At 40.1% G+C, this 13,487-nt stretch overlaps 1 protein-coding gene across 1 annotated transcript; it reads right to left on the reverse strand.

The window, feature by feature from the left end:
- Window positions 1–1,428: 1,428 nt before the first annotated feature.
- SOX18 (SRY-box transcription factor 18) lies at window positions 1,429–12,638 on the reverse strand. The gene is made up of 2 exons (XM_069751098.1): window positions 12,130–12,638; window positions 1,429–6,419 (listed from the first exon to the last, which is right to left on the reverse strand). Exons 1-2 carry the CDS (start codon window positions 12,437–12,439, stop codon window positions 5,632–5,634), a joined length of 1,098 nt encoding a protein of 365 aa, XP_069607199.1. The 5' UTR covers window positions 12,440–12,638; the 3' UTR covers window positions 1,429–5,631.
- Window positions 12,639–13,487: the final 849 nt, after the last annotated feature.

The following is a 13,487-nucleotide window of genomic DNA, read 5'->3' on the forward strand; positions in this document are numbered from 1 at the left end:
CGTCTCATGCTACCACGAGTGTGAAAGCACAACCAACATTCAAAAGTGACCAAAACATCAGCCAGAAAGCATTGGTACTGGGGTGTGGTCTGTGGTCCCCACCTGCAGAACCACTCCTTTATTGAGTGTGTCTTGATAATTGCCAATAATTTCTATCTGTTGTCTATTCCATTTGCTCAACAGCATGTGAAATTGATTTTCAAACAATGTTGCTTCCCAAGTGGACAGTTGATTTCACGGAAGTTTGATTTACTTGGAGTTATATTCTGTTGTTTAAGTGTTCCCTTTATTTTTTTGAGCAGTGTACACAAGAATATATATATATAAATATATATATATATATATATACACATATATATGTAAAAAGTCACAGCAAATGCACTAGTGTGATCCACTTTCCTGGTCAGACTCATCCATTAGACTTGAAGAGTGCGTTAAAAACAAGGATGTCATATGGGCCCCGTCCATATGCCATCTGTTTGTTTTTTTACTGATACTTTGCAATTATTAACATCTGGAACTGGGTTTGGTTTTGTAAACTGTTTTGATTATTGATGTGTAGTAGAGGATGTCATACTTATCTCATACATATGATAACTGTATGGATGAAAAATTATCTGTTTTCTAGGTGAAAAATAGACAATTTTATATATTCTCATCTATTGTTAGTTTTGCTTACTGTAAGTGATATCTCATGTAGAACACCATGGAATCAATGGTGCTATATAAATGAATAATAATAATAATAATAATGAACCCAAACTACGGGGCCGTATACTCAATATATAACTGTCGGTGCCAATTGTTGGCTATCTTTCCCGACTCTTCCATACACAGGAGCACTCACTCTAGTGTGTTATTATCTACCTGAGAAAAATAGGATCAGCAGCCTGAAATTGGACATGCTGGAGAGTTGGGAGGCCCCCATACACATTGCGTCTGAATGTCCGCCTCCAGTAGGTATATACACCTGAAAATGATGCACTTTGGAGCCCACTTTGACTCTGTCATTCGCCCGAATCCCGTTTTGCAGAGGAGGTTCGGATGCAAGCCCCAATGGGGCTACTGAACATGGTGGGCACGAAGGAGTCTTAGGAGAAAATAGTGAAACTCTGTTCTCACATTTTTCTTATACGTTAGTTCTCCTTTAAGGCTCAGAGTTTTTATCATAGGGCACATTGTTATATATGATGGCATGCTGTAAAGTAAAGATATTCAATTCTAAGAAACCCTGTGTCAACGAAAACTGTGATACCAAAAGTCATAGGTCGAAGTTTTCTACCAACGTAATCTGGAAAACGCTGAGCACTGAAGAGGAAAGGAAGGAATGACAGAACATACAGACGTTTTAGAAACCCCTTCATTCAGTTTATTTTCCCATGTGAGGATTAGACCAGAAAGACACAAAATTCAAACATAGAGCAACAATGAGGTTCATCAACTGATTTATTGCAAATTTGCACCAGACCAAACGAACCAATCAACAATTAGCTTAGTACAATCAACAACCAATCAGAAGTCAGTTTCTATTATAACAAATTGGACAATCAAATAACTCCTGTTTTGATTGGTCATTACAAATAAAACCTTCCTCTTATTTTATGAATCCTTGTAATAATTTCCCAACTGCTTGAATATTGACTTTGAAAAAGATTTTTACCCCAACCGAGGTCCACAAATGGTGTAGTGCAATGTCAAAGGACGCAAGTGAGGGAGTGACCGTCCTTACTGATGATGAAAGCAAACTGTTGATTGGTTGTAAAGGTTAATTCCAAATTCTTCACCCATTGCAATAATTACTGGATGTGTATGTATGTCTATCAGCACATGCATGTACAGTGGGGCAAAAAAGTATTTAGTCAGTCAGCAATAGTGCAAGTTCCACCACTTAAAAAGATGAGAGGCGTCTGTAATTTACATCATAGGTAGACCTCAACTATGGGAGACAAAGTGAGAAAAAAAATCCAGAAAATCACATTGTCTGTTTATTTTAACATTTTATTTGCATATTATGGTGGAAAATAAGTATTTGGTCAGAAACAAACAATCAAGATTTCTGTCTCTCACAGACCTGTAACTTCTTCTTTAAGAGACTCCTCTTTACTCCACTCATTACCTGTAGTAATGGCACCTGTTTAAACTTGTTATCAGTATAAAAAGACACCTGTGCACACCCTCAAACAGTCTGACTCCAAACTCCACTATGGTGAAGACCAAAGAGCTGTCAAAGGACACCAGAAACAAAATTGTAGCCCTGCACCAGGCTGGGAAGACTGAATCTGCAATAGCCAACCAGCTTGGAGTGAAGAAATCAACAGTGGGAGCAATAATTAGAAAATGGAAGACATACAAGACCACTGATAATCTCCCTCGATCTGGGGCTCCACGCAAAATCCCACCCCGTGGGGTCAGAATGATTACAAGAACGGTGAGCAAAAATCCCAGAACCACTCGGGGGAACCTAGTGAATGAACTGCAGAGAGCTGGGACCAATGTAACAAGGCCTACCATAAGTAACACACTACGCCACCATGGACTCAGATCCTGCAGTGCCAGACGTGTCCCACTGCTTAAGCCAGTACATGTCCGGGCCCGTCTGAAGTTTGCTAGAGAGCATTTGGATGATCCAGAGGAGTTTTGGGAGAATGTCCTATGGTCTGATGAAACCAAACTGGAACTGTTTGGTAGAAACACAACTTGTCGTGTTTGGAGGAAAAAGAATACTGAGTTGCATCCATCAAACACCATACCTACTGTAAAGCATGGTGGTGGAAACATCATGCTTTGGGGCTGTTTCTCTGCAAAGGGGCCAGGACGACTGATCCGGGTACATGAAAGAATGAATGGGGCCATGTATCGTGAAATTTTGATTGCAAACCTCCTTCCATCAGCAAGGGCATTGAAGATGAAACGTGGCTGGGTCTTTCAACATGACAATGATCCAAAGCACACCTCCAGGGCAACGAAGGAGTGGCTTCGTAAGAAGCATTTCAAGGTCCTGGAGGGGCCTAGCCAGTCTCCAGATCTCAACCCTATAGAAAACCTTTGGAGGAAGTTGAAAGTCCGTGTTGCCAAGCGAAAAGCCAAAAACATCACTGCTCTAGAGGAGATCTGCATGGAGGAATGGGCCAACATACCAACAACAGTGTGTGGCAACCTTGTGAAGACTTACAGAAAACGTTTGACCTCTGTCATTGCCAACAAAGGATATATTACAAAGTATTGAGATGAAATTTTGTTTCTGACCAAATACTTATTTTCCACCATAATATGCAAATAAAATGTTAAAAAAACAGACAATGTGATTTTCTGGATTTTTTTTTCTCAGTTTGTCTCCCATAGTTGAGGTCTACCTGTGATGTAAATTAGACGCCTCTCATCTTTTTAAGTGGTGGAACTTGCACTATTGCTGACTGACTAAATACTTTTTTGCCCCACTGTATGTATATCAATATATGAATGCATATATACAGCTCTGGCAAAAATTCGACCCTGCAAAACGTTCTTCTTTGTTTGATGGCTTGTGACTATCCATCATCCTCTTGATTACATTCCAGAGGTTTTCAATGGGGTTCAGGTCTGGAGATTAGGCTGCCCATGCCAGGGTTTTGATGCGGTGGTCTCTTAATTTTTGCCAGAGCTGTGCATATACACACATACATCTATATGTGTATACTGTATGTCTGTATATATAGATATATATATGTGTGTGTGCATATATGCATATCTGTATACGTGTATGTATGTATACTATTGATGCTTGCAGATGTATTTGTGTGGCAAATGTGTGCTATGCGTGAATGTATATGCATATAAAATATATTTGTGTGTATTTATGTACAGTGCATGTACTGTATGTATCTGTGTCTATGTATAAAGACTGTAGGTTTGTGTATATACATCTTTAATTAATGTGTACATGTATACTGTATGTCAGTTTATGGTGTGTGTATGAAGCGTGTGTGTATATATAATGTTTGTATCATAGGTGTATTCATATCATTATCAGACCATTTAGAAATGTCTTGTATCTTATACCAATTCTTAGACTGTGACATTCTAGTGCCATCATATATGTGTATAGTTTGAACACCGACTCAACCAAATTCAATATAAAAAATACCCATCCAGTCAAATCCTCGTTTTTTTTTTTTCTCCTCACTTATGGCTTTGTTACATAAGAAAAAAAATGTTACAATGACAAACAGCTTTTACATGGTATACAAATGTAAAAAAAAAACACATTGTAACATGGAATACAATACTGATTGAACCTCCCAGGACACAGGAGAGGCCAGTGCAATATGTTACCCAGAATCCCGGCAGCCAGGGTGTTAAATGGACCTGCTGTTTCCAGGGTTCGAACTCTACGGCCACGGACGGGTCACTTTAAATCTCAGCTCTGGATGGTGATCCAGGACCGGGCACAGTATCAGGGACTGTAAGGCTACATCTGGCTGTATTATTTTTTAGAAGATCGGGCATGCAGACAGTCAGCGCTACAACTTCTCTCTTGCTCCTTGGTCGCATAAAACTTTGGAATCCGTAGCCTGCCATTAATACAATGATTTGCAAAACGTTTCTTTCTACCCCTGTGTTTGCAAAAAGTTGTTTCAACAAAGACACAATGTCATTCATTAATCAGCATCTACAGGTATTACAGTGGTTGTGAGGGCATCAAGGAAATAAAGGTCCCAATGCCGACTCTTCCATATAGGAGGACACCAGTTTTATAAATGGGACATAATAGCTGAGGGCAATGTTACAGATTTTAGAGCCCGGAAAGTTGAAGTTTGCTTCTGCCCGTTGAGGTCTTTTGTGTAAAATAAGGCAACTGTTTCAGTGCACAGAATTTATATTGACCCCCATAAGGTTTGTCCTAGAAAGTTGCAGTGGGGTAATATCGTGTATCATCAATGTAGTGGATGACGCAGATCTCATCTCAATTATTGGATGGCAATGTAATTATTAGCTCAGGAATAGAGATAGTTTACAATTCCTATAACACAAGATGTTCATGGTTGGAATGGACAATCGGGAAGAGAAAAAGTGATAGGGAAAAAGTGACCTCAGCGCCCGTGTGATGACATCACTAATTCTGCAGTCTCTGTTTTCTACTTAGGAAATGTATTAATACATAGAAGCAAAAAACTTGCAACTCATCCTTTTAGTAATGCAGGATATGGATTCACGTGTTGAATATGTTCCCAATTTTAAGAGCAGTTCCATGTACGTGTAACCTGCTTTAACCTTGTAAATCTGAACATTCCACCTTAAGCACTGAACATTGTGGTTAGTGCCCTCTCCTACTACTTTCATTGTGTACAATCTAATTTATTAGCTTTTAGTTCCCCTTAAATACAACTCTGCAGTTACAGCTGTATCCAATGCTGAGATCCCAGCGGCACTGTGTAATATCCAAGGTCAGTCCCTTTATACTATCTGCTGCCTTGTACCCTAGTAAAAATACTAGAGTGTTGTCCTCCAATGACCCTATTCCACATTCCTATATCACAGGGATAATCTGCACTTGGCACCCAGCTGATCGCTGAGCTAGGGCTGAGCCTGCCCCATACTGGTGCCCATCTGCCACTATAGACACCAGTCATTTGCTCACTCTGTAGAGTCTTGTCAGCCTGTGATACAAGGACTATAGTACATAGTGGTGCTGGCATCAGAGAGAGCGGAAATCAGACTGCTCTCCTCACAGGGCATAGTCCTAGCAGTAGCCAGCTTGGTCATTGGCAAGTGATACCCAGGAATAGACACCTGAGTCCTGCTCATATTCAAATATTGGTCAAATTCATTGCGGTCGACATCTACCCATAGGTCAGATGGATTCAGATGATCCATGGAGTCCAGCTGGGGTGCTTCAGGAGGTGGAGAGAGCTGGCCCAGTGGAGTGCAGCTTGGAGGACCACCCTGAGGGTTGTAGTAGAATGCAGCAGACAGTGGAGTCCTAAGGATAGTACTCATATGAGATGGCGAGGCAGTGTATGCTATAGAGAGCTCCCTCAGCGTCTTCTCTTGGCCATACTCAATGCCATGCTGGTAGGATCTAAAGGGCATGGGCTCAGTATCCTCTTGCATATGAGGTGGGAAAAAGGCTGGCTCACCCTGCTCCAGAACATCCAAAGGAGACATTTCTGGAGTTGGCAACCCAAAACTCTCCAAGTCGTTGGAAGCCAAAGGCTGCAGTTCTCTGAAGTGGGTGAGGTTGGAAGGAGCATGTCCTCCAGAGTATCCCTCAGGCCTCAGCAATGGGACTGACTCAACTCTCTTCATCTTCTTGGCCTGCTTCTTCCTACGTGGGCGATACTTGTAGTTTGGGTGATCATGAAGATGTTGAACACGTAGACGTTCTGCCTCCTCCACAAAGGGGCGCTTCTCTACTGCAGTCAGACTTTTCCAGGACTGACCTGAGAAAATGAAACAGTAATGTCATATAAATGTTCAATAACTACTATAATAAAGGCTACTTTCTATGGACACACATATACCTAATATAATACTGACCTCAATAGAGAAAAAATATAATTACTATAATAACACTGTCCCAGTGTACAAGAATATAACTACTATAATGCTGCCTCCTATGCGCAAGAATGTAACTATTATAATACTGCTCCCTATGTACAAGAAAGAAAGTACTATAATACTGCCCCATGTGCAAAAATATAACTACTATAATGCTGCCCCCTATATACAAGAATATAAGACTATAATACCGCCCATATGTAATATATACTATAATTAAACAAATATGAAGCTTCCATTATGAACAAGGGTATAACAACTATAATACTGCCCTTTTATGTACAATAATATAACTACTATAACACTGCCCCTATGTACAAGAATACAACCAATAAAATAATATAGCTAAAAATAACTTAGAATGTAACCACTACAATACTGCTCACAATGTACAAGAATATAACTACTATAATACTGCCCCCTATGTACAAGAATTTAACTGCTATAATACCCCTACTATGTACAAGAAAATAACTACTATAATGCTGCCCTCTATGTAAAAGAATATAACTACTGCAATACTGCCTCCTATGTATAATAATAAAAATATTATAATACTGCCCCTATGCACAAGAATATAACTACTATAATACTGCCCCTATGTGCAAGAATATAACTACTATAATACTGCCCCTATGTACAAGAATATAACTACTATAATACTGCCACCTATGTATAAGAATATATCTACTGTAATACTGCCTCTATGTACAAGAAAATAACTACTATAATACTGCCACCTATGTATAAGAATATATCTACTGTAATACTGCCTCTATGTACAAGAAAATAACTTCTATAATACAGCCCCCTATGTACAAGAATATAACTGCTATAATACTGCCCCCTGTGTACTAGAATATAACTACTATAATACTGCCCTATATGTACAAGAACATAACTAATATAATACTGCCACCTATGTACAAGAATATAACTACTATAATAATGTACAAGAATATAATTACTATAATACTGCCTCTATGTACAAGAATATAACTACTATAATACTGCCCGCTATGTACAGGAACATAACTACTATAATACTGCCCCCTGTGTACAAAAATATAACTACTATAATACTGCCTCTATGTACAAGAATATAACTACTATAATACTGCCCCCTATGTACGGGAACATAACTAATATAATACTGCCCCCTATGTACAAGAATATAACTACTATAATAATGTACAAGAATATAACTACTATAATACTGCTCCTATGTACAAGAATTTAACTACTATAATACTGCCCCCTATGTACATGAATATAACTACTATAATAATGTACAAGAATATAACTACTATACTACTGCCCTCTATGTACAAGAATTTAACTACTATAATATTGCCTCTATGTACAAGAATATAACTACTATAATACTGTCCTCTATGTACAAGAATATAACTACAATACTGTCCTCTATGTACAAGAATATAACTACTATAATACTGCCCCCTATGTACAGGAATATAACTACTATAATACTGCCTCTATGTACAAGAATATAACTACTATAAAACTGCCCCTATGTGCAAGAATATAACTACTATAATACTGTCCTCTATGTACAAGATTATAACTACTATAATACTGCCCCCTATGTACAAGAATATAACTACTATAATACTCCCTCATATGTACAAGAATATAACTAATACTAGATGGTGGCCCGATTCTAACGCATCGGGTATTCTAGAATATGCATGTCCACGTAGTATATTGCCCAGCCACGTAGTATATTGCCCAGTCACGTAGTATATTGCCCAGTCACGTAGTATATTGCCCAGCCATGTAGTATATTGCCCAGTCACGTAGTATATTGCCCAGCTACGTAGTATATTGCCCAGCGACGTAGTATATTGCCCAACGACGTAGTATATTGCTCAATCACGTAGTATATTGCCCAGCCACGTAGTATATTGCCCAGCTACGTAGTATATTGCCCAGTCATGTAGTATATTGCCCAGCCACGTAGTATATTGCCCAGTCACGTAGTATATTGCCCAGCCACGTAGTATATTGCCCAGTCACGTATTGCCCAGCCACATAGTATATAGCAGAGCCACGTAGTGCGGTATATTGCCCAGTCATGTAGTATATTGCCCAGCCACATAGTATATAGCAGAGCCACGTAGTATATTGCCCAGCCACGTAGTATATTGCCCAGCGACAGAGTATATTGTCCAGCCACGTAGTATATAGCAGAGCCACATAGTATATTGCCAGTCACGTAGTATATTGCGCAGTCACATAGTATATTGCCCAGTCACGTAGTATATTGCCCAGTCACGTAGTATATTGCCCAGCACAGAGCCACGTAGTATAGAGACTTAAAAAAAAAAAAAACATATACTCTCCTTCCGAAGGGCCGTTGAAGTCCTGCTATACTTACTATCCGCTGCCTGTCCCGCTCCTCACCACGCTCCCGGGACCGCTCCATTGCAAGCGGAAGCTTCCGGTCCCAGGGCTGGTGTGAGCAGGACCTATGATGACGTCGCGGTCACATGACCGTGATGTCATGGCAGATCCTTGTCGCACACCAGCCCTGGGACGGGACCGGAAGCTGCCGATTGCAATGGAGCGGTCCCGGGAGCGTGGCGAGGAAAGGGAAAGGCGGCGGAGGGTAAGTATAGCAGGTTTTTTTTTTTTTTTTAATTATTTTTAACATGACATATTTTTACTATTGATGCTGCATAGTTGGGGACACACAGGGTTAATAGCAGCGGTAACGGAGTGCATTACACCGCGGGCCGTTACCGCTGCCATTAACCCTGTGTGAGCGGTGAGTGGAGGGGATTACGGAGCGGGCGCCGGACAGTGAGTGCAGGGGAGAAGGGGAGGGACTAATCGGACTGTGGCCATCGCTGATTGGTTGCTGCAGCCAAGACAGGCAGCTGCCGAGACCAATCAGCGAATGAATAACCGTGACAGAAGGACAGACAGACAGACAGAAGTGACCCTTAGACAATTATATAGTAGATAAGGCTGTGTGCACACGTTGCTGTTTTTTCGCAGTTTTTTCCCGATAAAAACGCTATAAAACTGCAAAAAAAAACGCATACAATAAGCATCCCATCATTTAGAATGAATTCCGCATGTTTTTTTTGTACCGTGAAAAAAACGCATTGCGGTAAAAAACGCAGCATGTTCATTAATTTTGCGGGGTTTTTTTTTTGCGGATTTCCCACTACAAAATGCATTGGGAAATGTCTGGAAAAAACCGCATCAAAAACGCACCAAAACCGCATCAAAAACGCATCAAAACCGTGGCAAAAACGCGGCAAAAACGCATGCAGATTTCTTGCGGATTTCTTGCAGAAAATGTCCGGTTTTTCACTCAGGAATTTTCTGCGAGAAATCCTGAACGTGTGCACATAGCCTAATACTGCTCATATGTACAAGAATATATCTACTATAATACTGTTGTTCTCTGAGCTTTTATACTCTTGAGTACAGTTCAACAGCACATTCTCCCTGGAGATTTTTTATTAAACTTCATAGCTGAGGTATAGCTACATTTGTGTCAAGTCCAGACAGTTCCTTGTAACTAAACAGTCTGATAGATTCTGCCAGCAGTCATACATAGCAACAATAAGGGCAGGTGAGGTCATTCTGATGCTGATGAGGGAATCTGTCACCATGTTTTTTCTGCCTTATATGAGAGCAGCTGGATGTAGTGGCAGAGAACCTGATTCCTGTGCTCTGAATGCTGAATTCTGTGTAACCACCACCTCCACCATTGATTGACAACTTTCTGCCTATGCAGTGTATGCAGAAAGCTGCCAATCAGTGGTGTGGATGGGGTTCTACAGAGCTCGGTATTCAGAGAGCTGGTAAATCTGTAGCAGAGAAAACAGTGAGTTTATGAAAAATGCTGGGGGTGGGATTATACAGAGCTCATGAATATGGAGGACTACATGGGAGCAGGTTTACTAGTCCTCTAGTGATAATATGCAAATACAAACCAAAACGACAGCAGGCAGCCTAGTAAGTCACACATAGAATCAGGGTCTCTGTCCCTATATTATGCAGCTCTCAGATTAAGTGACAGAAACCTGGTGACACAGGGGCAGACATATCATTGATGCCATCTTTTTAGCTGCACAGGGACCAAGAGGTAAGTGGCCATTTCTACCTCCAAAGCAGATGGAATTGTGCATTAAGCTGGGTTTATGGCAGTGCGCTGACGGCATCCGTTACATAGCGGCACTAACCCTATGTAACCCCCATTAGCACACCCATTGACTGCAATTATGTAGCGCATCACTAGCGCATGTCATAATCGGAATGCGTTAGCGATGTGCCGTCATCCTGTGACGGACCCTGGGACGCGGTCTGCAGCATTTCAGGCTCCGTCACCGCTAGCGCAGATGGAGCATCTGCCACTAGTGCAATCGCATAACGCGAACTTTAGCGGCACTTGCGTTAACGCAGTCCATTTAACGCATGAACGGACTGCCCTAACGCAATATGAGCCCTGCCTAATGAAGAGATATTGGGCTGCAAAGGGCCCAAATATTGTTCCTGCACAGTTGTTCTTTTCTATCAGCATCCACTAGTGTGGTGACACATTCCCTCCTGAGAATTGTCTACAGTAGTTTCAGCCGTAACAAACCCTCAGCTATGGGAAGAATTTGTGCTATACAGACTGCCATTCTCCTGTTCCTATTCTCTGACAGTAAGCAGAGATATTTTAAACTTTACAATATTAAAGCACAAAGTATATTAGAAAGTTGCTGAACTTTTTTTTATTATACAATGATTAAACTTCTAGAGGAGATAGATAGCTATATATGAGATAGATAGATAGATAAATAGATAGATATGAGATAGACAGATAGATAGAGGTATATAGAAAGAAAAATAGATAACAGATAGATTGATAATATATAAATATGAGATAGATAGATAGATAGATAGATGATAGATAGATAGATGATAGATAGATAGATAGATAGATAGATAGATAGATAGATAGATAGATAGATAGATATGGGATAGATAATAGAAAGAAAATAGATGTTAGATAGATAGATAGATATGAGATAAAGATATATAGAAAGAAAAATAGATAACGGATAGATTGATAATAGATAGATAAAAAGAGATAGATAGATAGATAGATAGATAGATAGATAGATAGATAGATAATAGATAGATATAGATAGATGAAAAAGACATATATATGAGATAGCTATGAGACAGATAGATAGAAAGATAGATAGATAATAGATAGATAGATAGATAGATAGATAGATAATACATAGATTGATGTGTGAAATGGATGGATAAGAGAGACATAGACAGATATGTGATACATATTAGATAAATAGATATGAGCGATATATCTAGGTAGATGGATGGATATTTAGATGGAGCAGAATAATACGACATATAAACACTGTACCACATATATATATTTTAATCTTCTCTGCCAGTAGGCATCCAATATCACTGTGCCCTTCTGCACATGCCCTGCTGTCAGTCATTCCTATACTAATATCAGCTCGCCCTGCATTATATATGGCGGTACAGAACAATTCATGCCGGCTGTCCTCCCCATCCCATCACAGAACTCATTCTCACCTAACATCTTGCTTAGTACAGCATTGTGTAGGTCCGGGTTTTGCTGGGCCAGTCTCTTCCTTTCATCCTTGGCCCACACCATAAAAGCATTCATGGGGCGCCTGATTCGAGGGTCACCAGGCTTCTCATCAGAGGAGCTGTATCCGCCATATCCAGACTGGGGACTTGGAACAGGACTGACCTGGGCTATGGGAGAGTTGGAGGTTCGGCCGGGATCAGGAGCAGCGGCCGGAGGTGGGACCCATGAACTTCCACCACCTCGACCCAGAGTAGTCTCCTCTCTGCAGTAATTGGACTCAGATCTATGCATTCCAGCTAGGCAGATCCTGTAGACAAAAGTGGGCGCACACAATGTGGGGTGTCCTCAGGTAATGCGCTGTGTACTCCGCCAAAGAAAGTACAGATCTGATCTATCTATCTATCTATCTATCTATCTATCTATCTATCTATCTATCTATCTATGTCTTCTCTGCCCTGTCACTGTCCTGTCATCCAGCATCCAGCTGTTTGAGCAGTTTGGACTAATATGGATCAAATATAGAAACTTGTAACCAATCAGCTGCAGGGTGGGAGGAGATGAATGCAGCTGGGGGGTGAGGAGGGGCAGCATGAGGGTCTGATGTTCTACAAAGCCCTGGGCTTGTATATTGAGCATGGAAGAAGTTAACCCCGCAATGCAGTAAATTGGCATATTTGGTCAATGTACATTATACCATTAGCCAATTGTACCATTGTACAGAATAATGTTCAGTGATGTTCTTAGATTATATCTGTAACCAGTCATATGAAAAGTCCCAGCATACCTACATTGATTGTCAGCTTATGTAATCAGAGTGATATATTTTAAATGAGCTGACAAGAGTAATAGAGGAAAGGAAGTGATTGGTGTTTTAAGCACATTTCTAACTCACAAAACTATTCTCTGTCCCTACTAACTCACTAACACCAGCACAAAGTAAAGGATTATAATACACTAGAAGATAATTACTATAATACCGCCCCCTATGTACAACAATATAACTACTATAATACTGCCCCTATGTACAAGAATATACAGTAACTACTATAATACTGCCCTTATGTGCAAGAATATAACTACGATCATCTATGTACAGGAAGATAACTATAACACTGCCTCATATGTGCAGGAATGTAACTACTACAATACTGCCCTCTATGTACAAGCATATAACTACTATAATACTGCCTCCTATGTACAAGAATATAACTACTATAATACTTCTCCCCATGTACAAGAATATAGCTTCTATAATACTGCCCTTATGTACAAGAATATAACTACTATAATACTGCCCCTATGTACAAGAATATAACTGTTATAATACTGCCTCCTATGT

Source organism: Ranitomeya imitator, chromosome 2, assembly GCF_032444005.1.
Source record: "Ranitomeya imitator isolate aRanImi1 chromosome 2, aRanImi1.pri, whole genome shotgun sequence".
In the NCBI taxonomy this organism is placed as follows: domain Eukaryota; kingdom Metazoa; phylum Chordata; class Amphibia; order Anura; family Dendrobatidae; genus Ranitomeya; species Ranitomeya imitator.